General features: G+C 56.1%; 1 protein-coding gene across 4 annotated transcripts in view; it reads right to left on the bottom strand.

Annotated features, from left to right (window-relative positions):
- The window catches only part of LOC148820723 (protein Wiz-like), a 34,486-nt gene extending 16,099 nt beyond the window's left edge, over positions 1-18,387 (bottom strand). For 2 of the 4 annotated variants that reach the window (XM_088931622.1, XM_088931625.1), the window contains exons 1-10: positions 18,189-18,387; positions 12,654-12,871; positions 11,033-11,171; positions 10,481-10,577; positions 9,133-9,281; positions 6,167-7,855; positions 5,723-5,932; positions 4,565-4,963; positions 3,767-4,138; positions 1,455-1,580 (exon numbers count right to left, since the gene is read on the bottom strand). In XM_088931622.1, the coding sequence (XP_088787748.1) occupies positions 1,455-1,580; positions 3,767-4,138; positions 4,565-4,963; positions 5,723-5,932; positions 6,167-7,855; positions 9,133-9,281; positions 10,481-10,577; positions 11,033-11,171; positions 12,654-12,797 (3,325 nt within the window). In that variant the 5' untranslated portion in view covers positions 12,798-12,871; positions 18,189-18,387. The remainder of the gene's footprint in view (positions 1-1,454; positions 1,581-3,766; positions 4,139-4,564; positions 4,964-5,722; positions 5,933-6,166; positions 7,856-9,132; positions 9,282-10,480; positions 10,578-11,032; positions 11,172-12,653; positions 12,872-18,188) is intronic. The other 2 variants (XM_088931623.1, XM_088931626.1) reach the window with 2 other exon arrangements.
- Positions 18,388-20,228: the final 1,841 nt, after the last annotated feature.

Raw genomic sequence — 20,228 nt, 5'->3', positions numbered from 1 at the left:
GGGGGTTACTCAACACATCTAGGTTGTTTGGTTTTTAGTAGCTAATTGATCCCAGATCTCATCCAGCCAGTGTCAGCTTCAGCAACATGGCTGGGCAGGCTGTTCCAGGCTCCCACCACCCTTTGTGTAAAGTGGCACCTCCCCACAGTCTCCACTTGCGTCCCCTGGGTCATGTTTCTCTGCTGGTCCTGCAAGTCCACTGTGCTGACTCCGTTAGTACCCTGTACACACCCCAGGGCCACTGGGTCTTGGGGTTTTACTACTGTGTCAGACAGGGCCTCCTGCTATCCCGTCCAACCACAGCAGCCCATCTTCCCAATCACACATGTCGAAAGGATTTGTTCTGGAGGTCTTTTATAGCTGCCGACCAAAACACGCTTCAGTAACAACACCTTGCGAGCGGATGTGCAGTATTAGTAACTGCGCAGCTCCTGAAACAACTGGACCAGCTGGAACACGCCGAGCCGGACTGTGACCGGTACCGGCGGTACCACCTGCAGGCTCAGCCCCGGACAGGGGGGGGGTCATCGCGGCTCCCTGGCGGAGCGTATCTGATCACCGGCGGCTTCTCCGTCTTTTCACCTTTGTTCTCAAAATATAAGCCGCTTCTGGGGAAGGCGGGCGATTCCGCCCCCTCTCGCAACCCGAGACAGGAAAGCGAATGTCATCCTGATCCCGGTGGTAAAGATGGCGACGCCAGAGCGGCGAGAAGCGCTGGGTTTGACGTAATCACGACGGCACTGAAGTCCGACAGCGTAACGAAACCGGCTCTCAGACCGCACGGACAGGGACGCGGGGGTCTGATAATCACAACAACAACGGGAGCTCTCCTCGGCGTCTGCCGCGTCTCCGGCGAGGGCGGAGGCGAGGTGGTGTTGCAATACTATCGTCTTTGTGGATGTCAGGACGGGATTTCGCTTGTGCTGCTGAATGTGACAAAACTATTCGCTCTCAAACTAACCCCCCCCCCCAAAACAATAAACACACCTACAAAGAAGCAAAACAAAGAGATTATAACAGAGCAACAGTAACTTCGCTCGTTTTCTCCGGAGGCTCCGGGAGACCCGGAGACAAAGCGGAGCCTGTCCCTCTCTCTCCGGCGTTCAGACAATAAAGAAACCCCGCAGATCACATCACTTCTGTGCGCCTTACTGAGGGCTCTTCTGCAGCGATACCTCAATATCTGTGTGGAGGAATCCAGATATTAAAACAGCCCCGTGTACATCTGTTAATAACGCAAACCTTGCTGTCTGAGCAGTGGCGCTGATTGACACAACAGTCTCCATTTCATTTTAATTGTTTTTCCCCTTCTGCTCACGGTCGACTTCCATGGGCGCGCACTTACACGCACAGCGGGCCGACAATCCGCGGGTAATAAATGCTCCCCCGTCCCCACAGCCACCACCCCCGGCTCTCGGCTCGCTTCTCTCCCCGGGTCCGCGCCTCGGTCTCACCGTTGGCGATGAGCGCCGTCTCCGGGGCCCGGGCTATTGTCTCCCTGCCAGTCTGCGGGGAGGCGGTGGAAGCGGCCATCTTGGTCCGTCCACATGCGCAGCCGAAGCCAGGCGTGGCCAATCGAGCTGGGGGCGGAGGATCGAGAAGATGGGGCCCCGGGAGCGCGCAGCTCCGCCGACACGACTAATCGATTACACACTACGCCTCTCTCCAGAAGAACGGATTTTGAGTGGCCTTTTATTTGTGGATTTAGCAAGGAGCATTACCTTAAGTATGTAGCGCTTTGTGATCGTCTGGGATGAAACCGCTATAGAAAAGCAAAAATTACTTGCTTTTCTATTATTGAGCTACTGCATCTTTTATCACATTGCATCACCAGCCCAAGCCAGTACTTCACCGCTGACACCAATAAAAAAACACTCACTGTTGGGAGTTGAAGGACAGGAGCAGAATAATATGCATATTCAGATAGCATATGCTTGTGCAGAATAGATCTGGTCTTGCCGAGAAGCATCATAATCACTCTTAGGTGGACTGCAATACAGCCATAATCGAGACTTTGCTCATCATCAAGCGATTACAAAGAGACAGGCAGATTCTACGCCACATGAGTTATTTTTCAAGGCAACCAGAAGGACCACAATTCCTGGATCGAATGGACAGAAGCGGATTTCAATGCAGAGATGAGAACATTATACCAAATAAAATTCAGGAATGGCAGATCCCAACTTGTAGGGTTGGGAGTTGGCTCTTGGGGTGATTGCAAGGTAGGGAGTTGATTCTGTCCTGCAGGAGGAGGGGGGGGTTTGGGAGCTGGGATCGCCCTGAGCTGGGGGAATGGGAGCAGGCTCTGCCCTGAGATATGGGCGGGGCTGGAAGAGGCCCCACCCTGAGGTGGGGGCAGGACTAGAAGAGGCTCCACCCCAATGTGGGGGCAGGGCTAAGAGCAGGGGGCAGGCTTTGCCCGAGTGGAGGCAGGACTGTGAGCAGGGCTCTGCCCTGATTTGGGTGGGGCTGGGAGCAGTGAGCAGGCTCCGCCCCAAGGTGTGTAGAGAAGGGGGGCTGGAAGCTGGCTCCGCCCTGAAGTGGAGGTGGGGTTGGGAGCATGGCTCTGCTCTGATCTGGGTGAGGTTGGGAGCAGTGAGCAGGCTCTGCCCCGAGGTGTGTGGGGGGGGAGGCTGGGAACAGGCTCCACCCTGATCTGGGTGGGTTTGGGAGCAGTGAGCAGGCTCCACCCCAAGGTGTGTAGAGAGGGGGGGCTGGGAGAAGGCTCCTCACTAAAGTGGAGGCGGGGCTGGGAGCATAGCTCCGCCCTGATCTGGGTGGGTTGGAAACAGTGAGCAGGCTCCGCCCCGAGGTGGGGGTGGGGCTGGGAGCAGGGGGCAGGCTCTGCCCGAGTGGAGGCAGGACTGTGAGCAGGGCTCTGCCCTGATCTGGGTGGGGCTGGGAGCAGTGAGAAGGCTCCGCCCCAAGGTGTGTAGAGAGGGGGGGCTGGAAGCTGGCTCCGCCCTGAAGTAGAGGCGGGGTTGGGAGCATGGCTCTGCCCTGATCTGGGTGGGTTGGAAACAGTGAGCAGGCTCCGCCCCAAGGTGGGGGCGGGGCTGGGAGCAGGGGGCAGGCTCTGCCCGAGTGGAGGCAGGACTGTGAGCAGGGCTCTGCCCTGATCTGGGTGGGTTGGAAACAGTGAGCAGGCTCCGCCCCAAGGGGGGGGCTAGGAGAAGGCTCCTCCCTGAAGTGGAGGCGGGGCTGGGAGCATGGCTCTGCCCTGATCTGGGTGGGGATGGAAGCAGTGAACAGGCTCTGCCCCGAGGTGTGTGGAGGGGGGGGGGACTGAAAGCTGGCTCCGCCCTGAAGTAGAGGCGGGGTTGGGAGCATGGCTCTGCCCTGATCTGGGTGAGTTGGAAACAGTGAGCAGGCTCCGCCCCAAGGGGGGGGCTAGGAGAAGGCTCCTCCCTGAAGTGGAGGCGGGGCTGGTAGCATGGCTCTGCCCTGATCTGGGTGGGGATGGGAGCAGTGAGCAGGCTCCGCCCGAGGTGTGTGGGGGGGGGAGGCTGGGAACAGGCTCCACCCTGATCTGGGTGGGTTTGGGAGCAGTGAGCAGGCTCCGCCCCGAGGTGGGGTGGGGTGGGAGCAGGCAGCAGGCTCTGCCCTGAGCGAGGGCGAGGAGGATTCGGAGATGACTCTGTCCTGCGCCAGGTTAAATGGCAATTGGGCAATGCATCTGTACACGTGTCTGTTCACAGTTTCTTTAGATGGATGGGGAGGCGAGCTGAAGAACTGAGTGCCCTACCTCTTCCCATCGTCCACATACCTTCCGGGGGCAGGCTGTCGTCTCGCCAGGGCGGAGCAGAGGACGGGGGAGGGCTGGAGGGGAAGGGGGACAGCGCGTCTCCTCCGCCACCCTCTGGCGCCGCCTCCGGCTCCGGCTCCGGCTCCTCGCCCTCGCTGGGCTCGCTGCGTGGCGGGGACGGGGCCCCCGGGTCGCGGGCCAGGGCGAGGTCGGGCCGGCTGGAGAAGAGTTCGCGCAGGATGTTGATGGGCGAGACGGTGACCTCCCAGTTGGTGATGCCGAAGTCGCGGAGGTGCGCGCGGGCGTGGCTGGACAGGCCGGCCCGGGTGTCGAAACCGGCGCTGCAGAACTCGCAGCGCATCAGGCTGAACGTGTCGGGGTCGAAGTTAGCTACTGCAGGGAGGGGAGGGGGGTACGGAGGAATCGAAACAGAGGGAAGGCAAGTGAGGGGAAGAGGGAGAAGGGGAAGAGTAAAGGAGATGCACATGGCAAGAATTGAGGATACGTTTTCTCTTTTTTCTTTTCTTTCTCTCTGTGGTCATTAAAAATCCCAGGGCGTTTCTCAAGAAGAGTGGGGTGTTACCCCAAGGTCCTGGCTAAATCCCCCCCACTAGCCTCCTAATAACCCCCATGTCACATCATCCAGGCTGCACACTGATGGTGGAGGAGTCCCCATGGAGTCCCCATTACCTGTACGGCGCTTTGAGTGGAGAGTCCAGAAAAGAAGTGTAAGCAGTTATTATTATTATTATTATCATCATCACTGCCTCACACCTCCCTCACTCCTTCACACCCTCCCTCCGTCCGTCCCTCCCTCACCTTTCTTCTTCTTCTTCTGGTAGGAGAACTTCCTCTCGATGGCGTTGACCTCCTCGGGCGAGATGAAGTGCCGCACGTTGTAGCTGACGCCCACGCGGTTCAGGTGCCCGCGCACGTGGTTGGCCAGCCCGATGCCGTTGTGGAAGCGGTCGGGGCAGTAGGGGCATTTCCTCTCCACGCTCTTCAGCAGGGAGGGGTCCGACCCCAGGGGCAAGTGGTCCGGGTAGTCCTCGTCCAGGAAGAAGAGCCCCTCTCCTTCCTCCTCCTCCTCCTCTTCCTCCTCCTCCTCCTCCTCAGCGTCGGTATTCTGGTGGTCTTTGGGGTCTCCCCCCTCCTTGTCCTCGTCTGCCCCGGGCGAGCGAGAGGCCAGGAGGTGCTCCAGTAAGGGAGGAGACGCGGCTGGGGAATCATGGGACAGTCAGAAGCACGAGAATGACAAGACGCGAGGGAGGCGCCTTATTTCTCAAAGCAAGAGCACAAGACACCAGGGTCTCCAGAAGTGCTAACTGCTTTATCCAGTTCAGCCTCACAGAGGAGCTGGAGTTTGTCCCAGCAAGCAACAGGCACAGGGCAGGGTACCCCCTGGACAGGACACCCGTCCCTCACAGACACACACTCACACCAGGGCTAATTTTCCCAGAAGCCAGTCAAGCCACGGGCATGTCTTTAGGCTGTGTGAGGAAACCAGAGCACCCAGAGGAAACCCAGATGAATAAAGGGATAACATGCAAACTCCATACGGACAGCACCCTAGGAATCGCCCCCAGGGCTGTGCTATAAAGGGACCGAACGTTCCATTTTCAATTTCTGTAACACTGGTATTACTTATCCCTGAAGTTTAAAACAGGAAAGGTAAACAGCGTTTCCGTAAAACACGACCCCCCACCTCGATAACCGGTCCGCTGCCAGGCTGCTAATTCACTGCGTCGCTGTGCTTTCAGCAGGGCGCACCACGGCAAAATTAAACAGGGGTGGCCCTTTGCTCTGCCGGTCGTACCACAGCAAAATGTAATAGGGGTGGACACATTCCCATCACAAAACTCGTGGTACACGACAGTTCTGAAGATGGAAGACCATACTCCATGCTTCCTTTGAGGAACATGGTAACAATAACCTACATGTTTTCTTGGTCTAGAAATGCTTTTAAGGAAAGCTCACCTGTAGCTCGGTCGGTCTTCCACAGTCCTGTATTCAAGGGGGCTACAGTCTGGGGGCCAAAGTCAAAGGTCTCCATGACAACCACAGGCACCATGTGACGGAGCTGTGTCTGCTGTCCCTCCGGGAGGCCCAGGGTGTCTGCCGCCCCCTGCAGGCTGTGGGCAAAACTGCGTTTCAGCTGCACCGCAGTCTTCGGCACCTGCACGGATTCTGTAGAGGAGGGGTGATCACGTCACAAACACAGAGCCAAACACAGAGAAATGAGTGAAGGAGAAAAAAAAACACAGAGTGACTTAAAGAAAAAAGGCAGAATAAAATTAAAGCATCAAAAATTAAAAACTGCACTCTACCTCAACAAACAATACAAATGGAAAAATTCAGAAACCAACGAAAGCAAGACTGAGAGAAAAGGAAAAATCGGGCAGTCTGGTACAACGACTCTACCTGGAAACCACTGGGTACAGACAGGTTCAGGTTCCTCCACCGGGTCCGGTTCTGATCCGGCTGGCGTGGCGGAACAGACACTCTGCTGGTTCTGGTTCTCCTCGGGCTCTTCCTCGGGGCTCTGTGGGTCTGACTCAGGCTCTCCCTCTCTCTCGGGTCTCCGGGCTCCGATGGTCTTGAAGGCCACGTCCCTCCTGCGGGGCGCAGGCTGCTGAGACGGGTCAAAGGTCACGGGGCGGTAGGGCCCTCCCTTGACCGCGGCGGGGTGCCCCAGGTCCAACCCCGGCTTCGGGAGCCCGGCCAGGGAGGGCGGCGGCTGAGCCTTGGGCACCTGCCTGGCGGTCCGGAACCCCGGGAACAGGCTGGGGCTGGCGTAGTCGCGGCTGGTCCCCGGCAGCCCCCCCTCCTCCAAGAGGGCCCCTGTCTCGCCGGCGGGGGCGGCGTGCAGGCGGGACGGGTGCGCGTAGCGGGCGTGCTCCTTCGGGGCGCTCTCGCTGGGCGCCTGGAAGCCCTTGCCCGAGGGGGCGGGGCCGGGCTCGGCAGCGAAGGGGGAGGAGTACGGGCCCCGGGTGCCAGGGTGCTGCTGGTGGAGGGCGCGATGGGGGTGCGCGTACCCCCTTCCTCTCGCTCTCTGGCTGTTGCGCTCCTTGATGTGCATTTTGGCGTGCTCCACGTACACCCTGGAGGAGTCCGTCCCGAAGTTGCACTTGGGGCAGCGCAGCCGGTGGGGGGCAGACACGGCGCCCCCCAGGACCAGGGCCCCGCCCCCTGTGTCGGCCCGCCCCCCGCCCCTGGCCCCGCCCCCGGACCCGCCCCCGTCCTCGTTCAGCTTGCGGATCTCCTCCAGGATCCTCTGCCGCGACTCCTGGTGCTGCCGGCAGTGCTGCGCCAGCGCCCCCCGCTCCTCGAACTCCCAGCCACACTCCTCACAGCTGAACCGGCCACCCGCGCCCGCCCCTCCTCTCAGGAGCGCCCCGCTGCCGCCTGAGCCGCCCCCTCTCCTGCCACCCCCCTCGCCCGCGCCACCCCAGTCTCTCGTCGCCCCCTGCTGGCAGTGCTGGCGCATGTGCTCCTGCAGGTGGACCTGCTTCTTGAAGTAGATGCTGCACTCCACACAGGTGTATACCGACGTCTCTTGACAGAGTGCTTCTTCCTCCTCCTCTCCGGCTCCCGTTTTCTTCTCCTCCTCCTCCGCGTCCTCCTCTACTCCCTTGGCTTCACCTCCATCGTCCTCCAGCACCCGGTCTTCTCCCTGTCCTCCCCCCAGGTCTTTAGGATCCGTCTTTGGGAAGCCGTACCTCCCCTCTCTCAGCTTCCCCATGAACACGCTGCCTGCCCTGGGCTGGGAGCTGGCTTTGGAGCTGGAGCTGGAACGCACCACTTCCCCCAGTCTCACGGGGGGCTCCTTACTCCCCCCCCTGTGCCCCGGCAGTTGGACTGGCTCCGACCCCAGGCCGGAGAAGGGCTTCAGGAGTGCTCTCTTCCTCTTCCTCCTCTCCATGAAGGTGCAGTGCGCCCAGGGCGCCACTGGGGGGCTCTCGGGCTCCGAGTCCGCGGGGAAGCGGTACACGTCCTCCTGCGCCTCCAGGCTCCCCTTCCCGCCAGACGAGTCGCCCGAGCCGAGCCCCGGCCCTTCCTTTGGTTTGGTTGCTGCTGCTGCCGCGCCCGGGCCGTCACTCTCCTCTCCGGCTGTGCAGGAGGAAGGGCAGAGGAGGAGGAGGAGAGAAGCGTTAGAATAACAATGTGGGGATAAGGAGAGCAAAGAGGATCGGGGTGCAGAACATAACAGGCACCCTAATAACCCAGCAGGGCTGATGAAGCCTGTCCCCAGGGATCTTTACAGGAGTCCTCCAAGATCTACACATCGCCCATAATTAAACATGGCAATTAAGCTTATTAATCTTTTTTATTACTACGCTGCTTGCCATTCATCCGTTTTCTGACCAGTTCATCCAGTAAAGGGTCATGGGGGAGCCAGATCCTATCCCAGCAAGCAATGCAAACAAGGCAGGCTACGCTCACACTCACACCAGGGCCAATTTTCCCAGAAGCCCATTAACCCATCAGCATGTCTTTATAGTGCGGGAGGAACTGGAGCACCCAGAGCAAACCCAACTAAACACTGGGAGAGAGCATGCAAACTCCACACAGACAGCACCCCAGGAACTGAACCAAGGCAGCACCGCTGACCACTGAGCCACACTGCCACTCTTTATGCTGTTCTCATGCAGTAAAAAGTTATATTCTACACTTTCAGTACAATCTGAATGAGAGTCCTGCAGCTGGTAAAGCCTAGAGTGGATCAGACTGCTGTACACTGGGAGTCTATTTGAGGACACTGTAAAGGCAGGAGAGGATCAGACTGCTGTACACTGGGAGTCTATTTGAGGACACTGTAAAGACAGGAGAGGATCAGACTGCTCGACACTGGGAGTCTATTTGAGGACACTGTAAAGAAAGGAGAGGATCAGACTGCTCGACACTGGGAGTCTATTTGAGGACACTGTAAAGACAGGAGAGGATCAGACTGCTCGACACTGGGAGTCTATTTGAGGACACTGTAAAGAAAGGAGAGGATCAGACTGCTCGACACTGGGAGTCTATTTGAGGACACTGTAAACACAGAAGTGGATCAGACTGCTGGACACTGGGAGTCTATTTGAGGACACTGTAAAGGCAGGAGAGGATCAGACTGCTCGACACTGGGAGTCTATTTGAGGACACTGTAAAGAAAGGAGAGGATCAGACTGCTCGACACTGGGAGTCTATTTGAGGACACTGTAAAGACAGGAGAGGATCAGACTGCTCGACACTGGGAGTCTATTTGAGGACACTGTAAAGAAAGGAGAGGATCAGACTGCTCGACACTGGGAGTCTATTTGAGGACACTGTAAAGACAGGAGAGGATCAGACTGCTGGACACTGGGAGTCTCTGACTCCTCCACCGTCACCATCTTGACACTTACAGTCGGGCGTCCCAGTGGACAGCGGCATCTTTGGCTCCTCTTTCTGTGTGCTGGGCCCCGCCCGCCCCCCCTCGGACCCAGCGCTGGCGGGATCACGCGGAGACGAGGGCTGCCGTCTCTCAGGTGCGTGGTCGCCCTCGTTGTCGGGCCTGAGGCGGAGAGCAAGACAGAGGCATGATGGGAAATGGAGATCAAGCGCCAGGCCCACACCACCTGATCTGATGACAGGACTTCGGCTGGGGCACAGAGGCAAGCAGGAAGGCAGGAGGATCTGCACCTTCCTTCCTCGCCTCCCCGAGGAATACGCGTGTTCAATTTTGGGCTTTCTGACTTGTCTGACTTTCTCTCCTGTCTGCACTCTGCCTCATGCACAGACAGTATCCCCCAGCTCTAGAGTGTCTCTCCTGTCTGTCCTCTGCCTCATGCACAGACTGTCTCTATCCCCCAGCTCTAGAGTGTCTCTCCTGTCTGTCCTCTGCCTCATGCACAGACTGTCTCTATCCCCCAGCTCTAGAGTGTCTCTCCTGTCTGCCCTCTGCCTCATGCACAGACTGTCTCTATCCCCAGCTCTAGAGTGTCTCTCCTGTCTGCCCTCTGCCTCATGCACAGACTGTCTCTATCCCCCAGCTCTAGAGTGTCTCTCCTGTCTGCCCTCTGCCTCATGCACAGACTGTCTCTATCCCCCAGCTCTAGAGTGTCTCTCCTGTCTGCCCTCTGCCTCATGCACAGACTGTCTCTATCCCCAGCTCTAGAGTGTCTCTCCTGTCTGCCCTCTGCCTCATGCACAGACAGTATCCCGCAGCTCTAGAGTGTCTCTCCTGTCTGTCCTCTGCCTCATGCACAGACTGTCTCTATCCCCAGCTCTAGAGTGTCTCTCCTGTCTGCCCTCTGCCTCATGCACAGACTGTCTCTATCCCCAGCTCTAGAGTGTCTCTCCTGTCTGCCCTCTGCCTCATGCACAGACAGTATCCCCCAGCTCTAGAGTGTCTCTCCTGTCTGCCCTCTGCCTCATGCAGACTGTCTCTATCACCCAGCTCTAGAGTGTCTCTCCTGTCTGCCCTCTGCCTCATGCAGACTGTCTCTATCTCCCAGCTCTAGAGTGTCTCTCCTGTCTGTCCTCTGCCTCAGTCACAGACTGTCTCTATCCCCCAGCTCTAGAGTGTCTCTCCTGTCTGTCCTCTGCCTCAGTCACAGACTGTCTCTATCCCCCAGCTCTAGAGTGTCTCTCCTGTCTGCCCTCTGCCTCATGCACAGACTGTCTCTATCCCCCAGCTCTAGACCGTCTCTCCTGTCTGCCCTCTGCCTCATGCACAGACTGTCTCTATCCCCCAGCTCCAGGGTGGCTCACTTGTCTGTCCTCGGTCCCGGGCCGGGGGCTCTTGGGGTGGGTCCAGGGCTGTGCGCCGCCAGGCCATGAGGGTTTGAAAAGTGCTGCAGCTCCTCCTCTGTTGGACAGAACACAGAGTCCTGGTAAAACACACTGGCACCACACTGTGGATCTGACTAGTCAAAACCCTGCAGCTCAATCAATAAAGAATAACTGATCACCTTCTGTGAGCGATAGGTGTAAAACACACCACACTACGATGCCTGTCGCAGCGTGCTGATTAATCACGCTGACTAGTCATCTTGTCACACAGGCCTGAGTGAGTAAAATACAATGATGCCCTCTGATTCTTCTGACATGCAACACTGATTCATCAATATGCCGGGATTATTTCACAGATCGTACCAACTCCCTACAGCCAAGTACCAACACGCTAATCTTCCCAGTGCCCTCATTGCTCAACGGTGTCAGCTCCGGGTAATCAAGCTGCAGTCCCGAGCGTCTGTCTCCTCTCCCGGAAAACACCACCCTGACAATCACCCTGGCCGCGAGCAGTCCGGCGGCGGTCAGTACCGTCCAGCGTGTCTTTCTCGGAATCCGAATCCCAGGCCTGGGAGGAGGGGAACGCCGAGGGGCGAGGCCCCCCCTTCGCCGGGGAGCCCCCGCTTGCGTCGCCCGCCAACTCGTCCATGGCGCCAGGAGAGAGGGAGGCCTGGGAGAGACAGGGGTGAGGTTGAGAGACAGGGCACTAGCCCGCTGCTTTTTCGGGTCGAATGTCTGCACTGTGTGAGAGTCAAATTGATCGCTTGAGACAAAAAAATATTAGGGACAGAAACAAGCTGAGATTTTACAGGTGTAGCAGGGCTGCTGGGTTAAGCTCAGGCTAAACTCTGCGACGCAGACATTGCGAGATCCTAATGTGTCGAACAGCGCCCCCTGGGGGCTGCGTGGGGCAGCCCAGCCAGTGAGGGGGCGTGTCGGGGAGCACACTCACCTGTCTCATCACCCCTCCCTCCCCCCTGAGAGAGGGAGTCGGCACACCTGGAGGTTCGAAAGCAGGTGCGCATAAAAAAATAACCTGGCAATTCCATCCACCCATTTTCTAACCACTTCTTCCAATTCAGGGTCACGGAGGAGCCAGAACCTATCCCAGCAAGCAACAGGCACAAGGCAGGATACACCATGGACAGGACGCCAGTCCATCAGAGACACACAGACACAAACACACTCACGCCAGGGGACAGTTTTCTCAGAAGCTATTTAACCCACCAGCTTGTCTTTGGAATGTGGGAGGAAATTGGAACACCCACAGGAAGCCCATGTGAACACAAGGAGAACATACAAGCTCCACACAGACGCACCCCAGGTCCACTACTGAACCCAGGATCCCAGCTCTGTGAGGCAGCAACGCTAAGCACTACGCACTGTTCCACCCCTCAACCATTCGCAGAGTGATATGCCAGCAGCCACATCACTCTGCAACTCACAACTGGCAACCCCCTACTGCTAAGCAGGTGTGAGCCTGGTCAGTACCTGGATGGGAGACCTCCTGGGAAAAACTAAGGCTGCTGCTGGAAGAGGTGTTAGTGAAGCCAGCAGGGGGCGCTCACCCTGCGGTCCATGTGGGTCCTAATGCCCCAGTATAAGTGACGGGGACACTATACTGTGAACAGGCGCCGTCCTTCGGATGAGACGTAAAACCGAGGTCCTGACTCTCTGTGGTCATTAAAAATCCCAGGGCGTTTCTCGAAAAAAGTAGGGGTGTAACCCTGGCATCCTGTAACCCCGGCATCCTGGCCAAATTTCCCACTGGCCCTTACCAATCATGGCCTCCTAATAACCCCCATCTATGAATTGGCTTCATCACTCCGCTCTCCTCCCCACTGAGAGCTGGTGTGTGGCAAGTGTACTGTTGCACTATGACTGCTATTGCATAATCCAGGTGGGGCTGCACATTGGTGGTGGTGGAGGGGAGCCCCTATTACCTGTAAAGGGCTAAGTGTTAGGAATTATTGTAATTATTTAATTTATTTTATAAATTACATTTATCTGAAATTTATTTTAAAATTTATCTGAAATCGTTTTGAATAAAAATGAACCGATGTTTGCTCAGTGCGGTATCCGGGGGTGATTATTCTGGGCTGGGACCGCGGAGACGTGCCTGCGCTGGATGGAAACCGCACCCTGGCCTCACCTGTAAGGTGCGATGCTGAACTGCAGGAGGAGCCACTGAGCCCTGTGCTGGAGTGCTGGTTGGGAACGGAGGGGCCCGTCCCGGACTGAGGGGGTCTTCTGGAGAGTCTGCAGGAGCGACAGCAGTGACGTCCAGTCTCTCCATGGCGCCGCGATCGCCACCGTCCTCCCACCCAATGCCCTCACGGCGCGTCTACATAGCGCGGGGTTCCTCAGCCACTGGGCACGGGCAGAGGACAGAGCGGTCAGTCTTTGCAGTCTCATCACCACGGCAGACAGGGGGCGCTAGCGGCAGCTGTTTGCGCTGAAGCCCCAGAAGTGTGCAGAGGGTTCACTGCTCACAGGAGAGGAGCTGGAGCACGAACACGCCATGATCTCTACTCCTGCACGCCAGGAGCTTCCCCTCTCCTGCTGGAGCACGTGCTCAGCACGCCTCCGCAAGGAGGGGATTCCTGACTGTGAAGGGAAAACATCCTCAGCCTCGGCCAGGACAAGAGGGATGTGTCCTGGAATGCTACCACATGCACACAGAAGTGGGTCCCGCTATCTGTGCTTGCTGGAAGATCCCGGCCAGTGTCTAGAAAAACAGGGTTTACCAGCTCTCCCTCCACGCCTACAGTGTGAATTCCTTCCAGAATTATTGCAGAAAGCCCTTGTTTCCCAGACTGCATCCACTGTGGATATGAGATGCTCTAAAGCCTCCAGAGCTTTTCCAAACCTGGAGTTCGGAATGACATCACCTCTGTCCCCCTTGTCTAATCCGACATTGTCACCTCTGTGCCCCTCAGTCCAATCCAATGACAACATCACCTCTGTCGCCCCCCACCAGCCGGTCCAATGACAACGTCCCCTGTCACCCCCCTGTATGATGCAACAACAATGTCACCTCTGTTGCCCCCCCTCAAATCCAACAACTACGTCACCTCCGTCGCCCCCCCATCCTATCCAACAACAATGACGTTACCTCTGTTGCCCTCCATCCGATCCAACAACAACTATATCACCAGTATCGCCCCCTGTCTGATCCAACAACAACGACGTCACCTCCGTCGCCCCCCATCCTGTCCAACGAGGACATCACCTCTGTCGCCCCCTATCCTGTCCAACAATGACATCACCTGTCGCCCCCCCATATGATCCAACAACGATGTCACCTCTACCAGCCCCCCTCCATCTGATCCAATGACAACGTCACCACTATCGCCCTGTCTGATAATAGAGCAACATCACCACTATTGTCTTACACAACAGCAACATCATCACTATCGCCCCCTGTCTGATCCAACGACAACATCACCACAATCGCCCCCCCGGTCTGACAGAACAACAGTGTCACGACTATCACCCCCTGTCTTATACAACAGCAACATCACCACTATCACCCCCCCGTCCGGTCCAACAACAATGTTACCTCTATTGCTCCTATCCTATCCATCTGATTCATCTGATCCAACCACTATTGCCCCCCATCCGATCCAAAAACAACGTCACCACCGTTGCCCCCTGTCCAATCCAATGACAACGTCACCACTGTCGCCCCCGTCCGATCCAACGACAACGACGTCAACACCGTCGCCCCCGTCCGATCCAACGACAACGACGTCAACACCGTCGCCCCCCTCCGATCCAACAACAACGACGTCAACACCGTCGCCCCCATCCGATCCAACAACGACGACGTCAACACCGTCGCCCCCCTCCGATCCAACAACAACGACGTCAACACCGTCGCCCCCATCCGATCCAACAACGACGACGTCAACACCGTCTCCCCTGTCCGATCCAACAACAACAACGTCAACACTGTCGCCCCCCGTCCGATCCATAAATAACGATAACGTCACCACCATCGCCCCCCGTCCAATCCAATGACAATGTCACCACCGTTGCCACCTGTCCGATCCAACAACGATGTCAACACCGTCTCCCCCGTCCGATCCAACAACGACAACGTCAACACCGTCGCCCCCGTCCGATCCAACAATGACAACATCAACACCGTCGCCCCCGTCCGATCCAACGACATCACCACCGTCGCCCCCCGTCCGATCAATAAATAACGATAACGTCACCACCGTCTCCCCCCGTCCGATCCATAAATAACAATAACGTCACCACTGTCGCCCCCCGTCCGATCCAACAACGACGTCAACACCATCTCCCCCCGTCCGATCCATAAATAACGATAACATCACCACCGTCGCCCCCCCGTCCGATCCATAAATAACGATAACATCACCACCGTCGCCCCCCGTCCGTTCCAACAACGACAACGTCACCACCGTCTCCCCCGTCAGATCCATAAATAACAATAATGTCACCACCGTCGCCCCCCGTCGGATCCATAAATAATGATAACGTCACCACCATCGCCCCCCGTCCGATCCAACAACGACAACGTCACCACCGTCGCCCCCGTCTGATCCAACGACAACGTCACCACCGTCGCCCCGTCCAATCCAACAACAACGACAAACGTCACCACCGTCGTCCCCCGTCCGATCCAACAACAACGACGTCACCACTGTCATCCCCCCATCCTATTCAACGGCATCACCTCTATCATCCCCCATCTGATCCAAAGACAACATCACCACGATCGCTCCCCGTGTGATAAAACAACAACGTCACCACTATCGCCCCCCGTCCGATCCATAAATAATGATAACGTCACCACCATCGCCCCCTGTCCAATCCAACAACAACGACAAACGTCACCACCGTCGTCCCCCGTCCAATTCAACAACAACGACAACATCACCACAATCGCCCCCGTGTGATAAAACAACAACGTCACCACTATCGCCCCCCGTCCGATCCATAAATAATGATAACGTCACCACCATCGCCCCCTGTCCAATCCAACAACAACGACAAACGTCACCACCGTCGTCCCCTGTCCGATTCAACAACAACGACAACATCACCACGATCGCCCCCGTGTGATAAAACTACCGTTGCCCCTGTCCGATCCAACAACAAAGAAGTCAACACCGTCGCCCCCGTCCGATCCAACAACAAAGAAGTCAACACCGTCGCCCCCGTCCGATCCAACAACGACGTCAACACCGTCTCCCCTGTCCGATCCAACAACGACAACTTCAACACCGTCGCCCCCGTCCGATCCAACAACAACGACAACATCACTACCGTCGCCCCCCGTCCAATCCATAAATAACGATAACGTCACCATCGCCCCCCGTCCAATCCAATGACAATGTCACCACCGTTGCCACCTGTCCGATCCAACAACGACGTCAACACCGTCTCCCCCGTCCGATCCAACAACGACAACGTCAACACCGTCGCCCCCGTCCGATCCAGCGACAACATCAACACCGTCGCCCCCGTCCGATCCAACGACAACATCACCACCGTCGCCCCCCGTCCGATCAATAAATAACGATAACGTCACCACCGTCTCCCCCAGTCCGATCCATAAATAACAATAACGTCACCACTGTCGCCCCCCGTCCGATCCAACAACGACGTCAACACCGTCTCCCTCCGTCCGATCCATAAATAACGATAACATCACCACCATCGCCCCCCCGTCCGATCCATAAATAACGATAACATCACCACCGTCGCCCCCCGTCTGTTCCAACAACGACAACGTCACCACCGTCTCCCCCCTGTCCGATCCATAAATAACGATAACGTCACCACCGTCGCCCCCCGTCCGTTCCAACAACGACAACGTCACCACCGTCGCCCCCGTCTGATCCAACGACAACGTCACCACCGTCGCCCCTGTCTGATCCAACGACAACGTCACCACCGTCGCCCCCCGTCCGATCCAACAACGACAACGTCACCACCGTCGCCCCCGTCTGATCCAACGACAACGTCACCACCGTCGCCCCCTGTCAAATCCAACAACAACGACAAACGTCACCACCGTCGTCCCCCGTCCGATCCAACAACAACGACGTCACCACTGTCATCCCCCCATCCGATTCAACAGCATCACCTCTATCATCCCCCATCTGATCCAAAGACAACATCACCACGATCGCCCCCCGTGTGATAAAACAACAACGTCACCACTATCGCCCCCCGTCTGATCCATAAATAATGATAACGTCACCACCATCGCCCCCTGTCCAATCCAACAACAACGACAAACGTCACCACCGTCGTCCCCCGTCCAATTCAACAACAACGACAACATCACCACAATCGCCCCCGTGTGATAAAACAACAACGTCACCACTATCGCCCCCCGTCCGATCCATAAATAATGATAACGTCACCACCATCGCCCCCTGTCCAATCCAACAACAACGACAAACGTCACCACCGTCGTCCCCTGTCCGATTCAACAACAACGACAACATCACCACGATCGCCCCCGTGTGATAAAACAACAACGTCACCACTATCGCCCCCCCGTCCGATCCATAAATAACAATAACGTCACCACTGTCGCCCCCCGTCCGATCCAACAACGACAACGTCAACACCGTCTCCCCCCGTCAGATCCATAAATAACGATAACATCACCACGATCGCCCCCGTGTGATAAAACAACAACGTCACCACTATCGCCCCCCGTCCGATCCAACGCCAACGACATTACCTCCGTCATCACCAGTCCGATCCAAAGACAATGTCACCACCGTCGCCCCGTGTCCGATTCAATAACAAAGATGTCACCACCGTTGCCCCCTGTCCGATCCAACAACAACGTCACCACCTTCACCCCTCCGTCCAATACAACAACGACAACATCGACACCGTTGCCCCCCGTCTGATTCAACAACGACGACAACGTCACCACCGTCACCCCCCGTCTGATCCAACAATGACGACGACAACGTCGCCCCCCGTCTGATCCAACAACAACATCACCACTGTCGCCCCCAGTGTAATCCAACAACAATGACAACGTCACCACCGTCACCCCCCCCCCCCCCCCCCGTCTGATTCAACGACAACGTCAGCACTATCGCCCCCTGTCTGATACAACTACAACACCACCACTATCGCCCCCTGTCTGATACAGCATCACGACTGTCGCCCCTCTGTGGCAACACCACCGCCATCGCACCCTGTCCGGCGAGACAAACATCGCCGCCAAAATCGACAAGCGCAGACACACCAGGAACACCTCCAGCGGCAGCAACATGCGATTGGTGAGGACTAGGGGCCGCTCCTCCGGCGGGCCTCGCTCCGATCCCGGAGAGGGGCGCCTTCCCGGCGGGCGAGCGCAGGTCAGACTGTCCTAAATTCGAAGGTGTGTGTGAGTGTTTCTGCACAGTCCGCTGGGAAACAAGTCTCCGCTTTTGTTTTGTTTTTTAAATATATATACAGACATTGCGGGAGCCCCCAAGGACTGCCATGCAAGCCAGGGTCTGGCATTACTTAGTAAAATATCCAGGAAAAATTAAAGTCGCTCTTTTTCGACTCGTCCAGCGAGCTAAGCCAAAGCTAAGGCTGTAATCGGGGCTCTAGTCTGGTATAAACAACGCCTGGAGGGAAAAAAAAGACAAAACCGCCCGGTTCTGCGCAGGACTGCTAGTTCAGTACTTACGGGAAAAATGGCCTGGTTGCGTTTCAAGGAGTTAACTCCTTGGCCCTTTAAACAACGCCGTGTTGCATGCTGTAATCTTTTTTTTTTGCGTGTGTTATGCGTGCGTTTTCTGTGCGTGTGTGTGTCTCCGTGTCGCTGCTATTTAGCTGTCACTGGGCGCGTTCGGCTGTCCTCGGCTCTTCCCGGATACGAGCGGCGCGACTCCATAATGCTCCCCGCAGGCCCGCCGGGGTGGCGGCGGAGGGGCAGGCATGACCGCTGCGGGCCGCCATCTTGAGTGTGGCAAACCCGGCGCTTCCTCGGAGCGTGGCAAAGGCTCTTTGATTTATTATTATTAGCAATAATAATAATAATAATAATAATAATAATAATAATAATAAAACACCTGTAAAAGTGGCTTGTCAAAGCAGTTTGGGCTAAGGAAAAAAACATAATGAGAGGAAATCAGTAAACTGAATCAATGAATCCATTAGACCCAGTGTGTGACCACCAGTGAGGAATCAGAGACACTGTGGCCCCACAGCGACAGAGTCTGAGGCCCCTGAGATCCCGGAGTGTTTCCATGTGTTCATCTGTTTATTAAACAGGTCAGAAATGCGTGAAAAATTGCTCGCCAACTCGGTCTGTAAAACGACTTCTCCGGGCTGTCATTTCCAAACGTCTCCTGTGAATGTTCGGACCACCTGCCGACACGTCTAAAATGCGTCAGCTGCCTGGCGATGAAGAAAGATTTGAATTGTTATAATAGCCTCGCCAGATCACATCTCTGCGCTGTTTGCGAGAAATGACATTAAAATATAAGTGCCTAAGAGCCTGAGGGAGGTGTGGGCTTTGTGCAGCCTCTGTGCCCAGCGACCTGACCAGCTTTCCCCCATGACATACAAACCTCAGCACAGCAGCCATATCACCCTGCAGCTCATGACTGGCAGCTGGAGCTCAGCAGGTGTGAGCCTGGCCAGTACCTGGGTGAGAGACTCCTGGGAAACCTAAGGCTGCTGCTGGAAGAGGTGTTAATGGGGCCAGCAGGAGGCGCTCTCCCTGCGGTCTGTGTGGGTCCTAATGCCCCAGTATAGTGACGGGGACACTATTCTGTAAAAAGGCGCTGTCCTATGAATGAGATGTAAAAAAAATGGGAGTTTCTGTGGTCATTAAAAATCCCAGGGTGTTTCTCGAAAAGAGTAGGGGTGTTACCCCAGTGTCCTGGCCAGATCTCCCCTACTGGCCTCCTAATAACCCCCATGTCTGGACTGGCTTCATCACTCTGTTCTCCTCCCCACTGAGAGCTGGTGTGTGGTGAGAGTACTGGTGCATCATCCAGGTGGGGCTGGACACTGGTGGTGGTGGAAAGGAACCCCATTACCTGTAAAGAGCTTTGAGTGGAGTGTCCAGAAAAGTGCTATAGAAACCTAAGGAATTGTTATTATTATTATTATTATTATTATTATTATTATCACCTTGCGCAGTACAACAGTCATCACTGCTTCCGATTCCGACCACAAAAATAAAACTCTCCTGAAAGGGACTGATCTCAAGCGACTTTAAAAGGAGGTGGGGTCGTCATCCGTCCATATCTTCCCAGACACATCCACCTTCTGGTCTTTACAACTCCATCCCGGAGGAATTTCCAAATATTTTGAAATGTCTGGTATTTTCCATTTATTCGTTTTACGCAAAAAAAAATCTGCTATCCCTATCCTCAATGTGAAAAAAAATGCACAAAAGTGCAAATTCACTGCAGAACTAATGACAAATTTTCCTGTGTTTTCAAAGAGGTAGACAAGAATGGCATGCTCAGTGACTGTTATCTAGACCTCATACATATATACTTATAATTGCGATATATTGTTAAAAACATCTTCTAACCGCTTTATGCAGTACGGGCTCACGGGGGAGACAGAGCCTATCCCAGCAAGCAACTGGTGCAAAACAGGATACACCCTAGATGGGACGCCAGTCCATTGCAGGGCACACAGAGACACTGACACCCGGGCCATCTTTCCCAGAACCCAGCAGCCTTTGACTGTGGGAGGAAAACGGAGA

Source organism: Atractosteus spatula, chromosome 14 (assembly GCF_055471065.1).
Source record: "Atractosteus spatula isolate fAtrSpa1 chromosome 14, fAtrSpa1.hap1, whole genome shotgun sequence".
Lineage (NCBI taxonomy): Eukaryota > Metazoa > Chordata > Actinopteri > Semionotiformes > Lepisosteidae > Atractosteus > Atractosteus spatula.
Note: the sequence above shows the minus strand (reverse complement) of the source record. Positions and strands in the feature narration are given on the sequence as shown.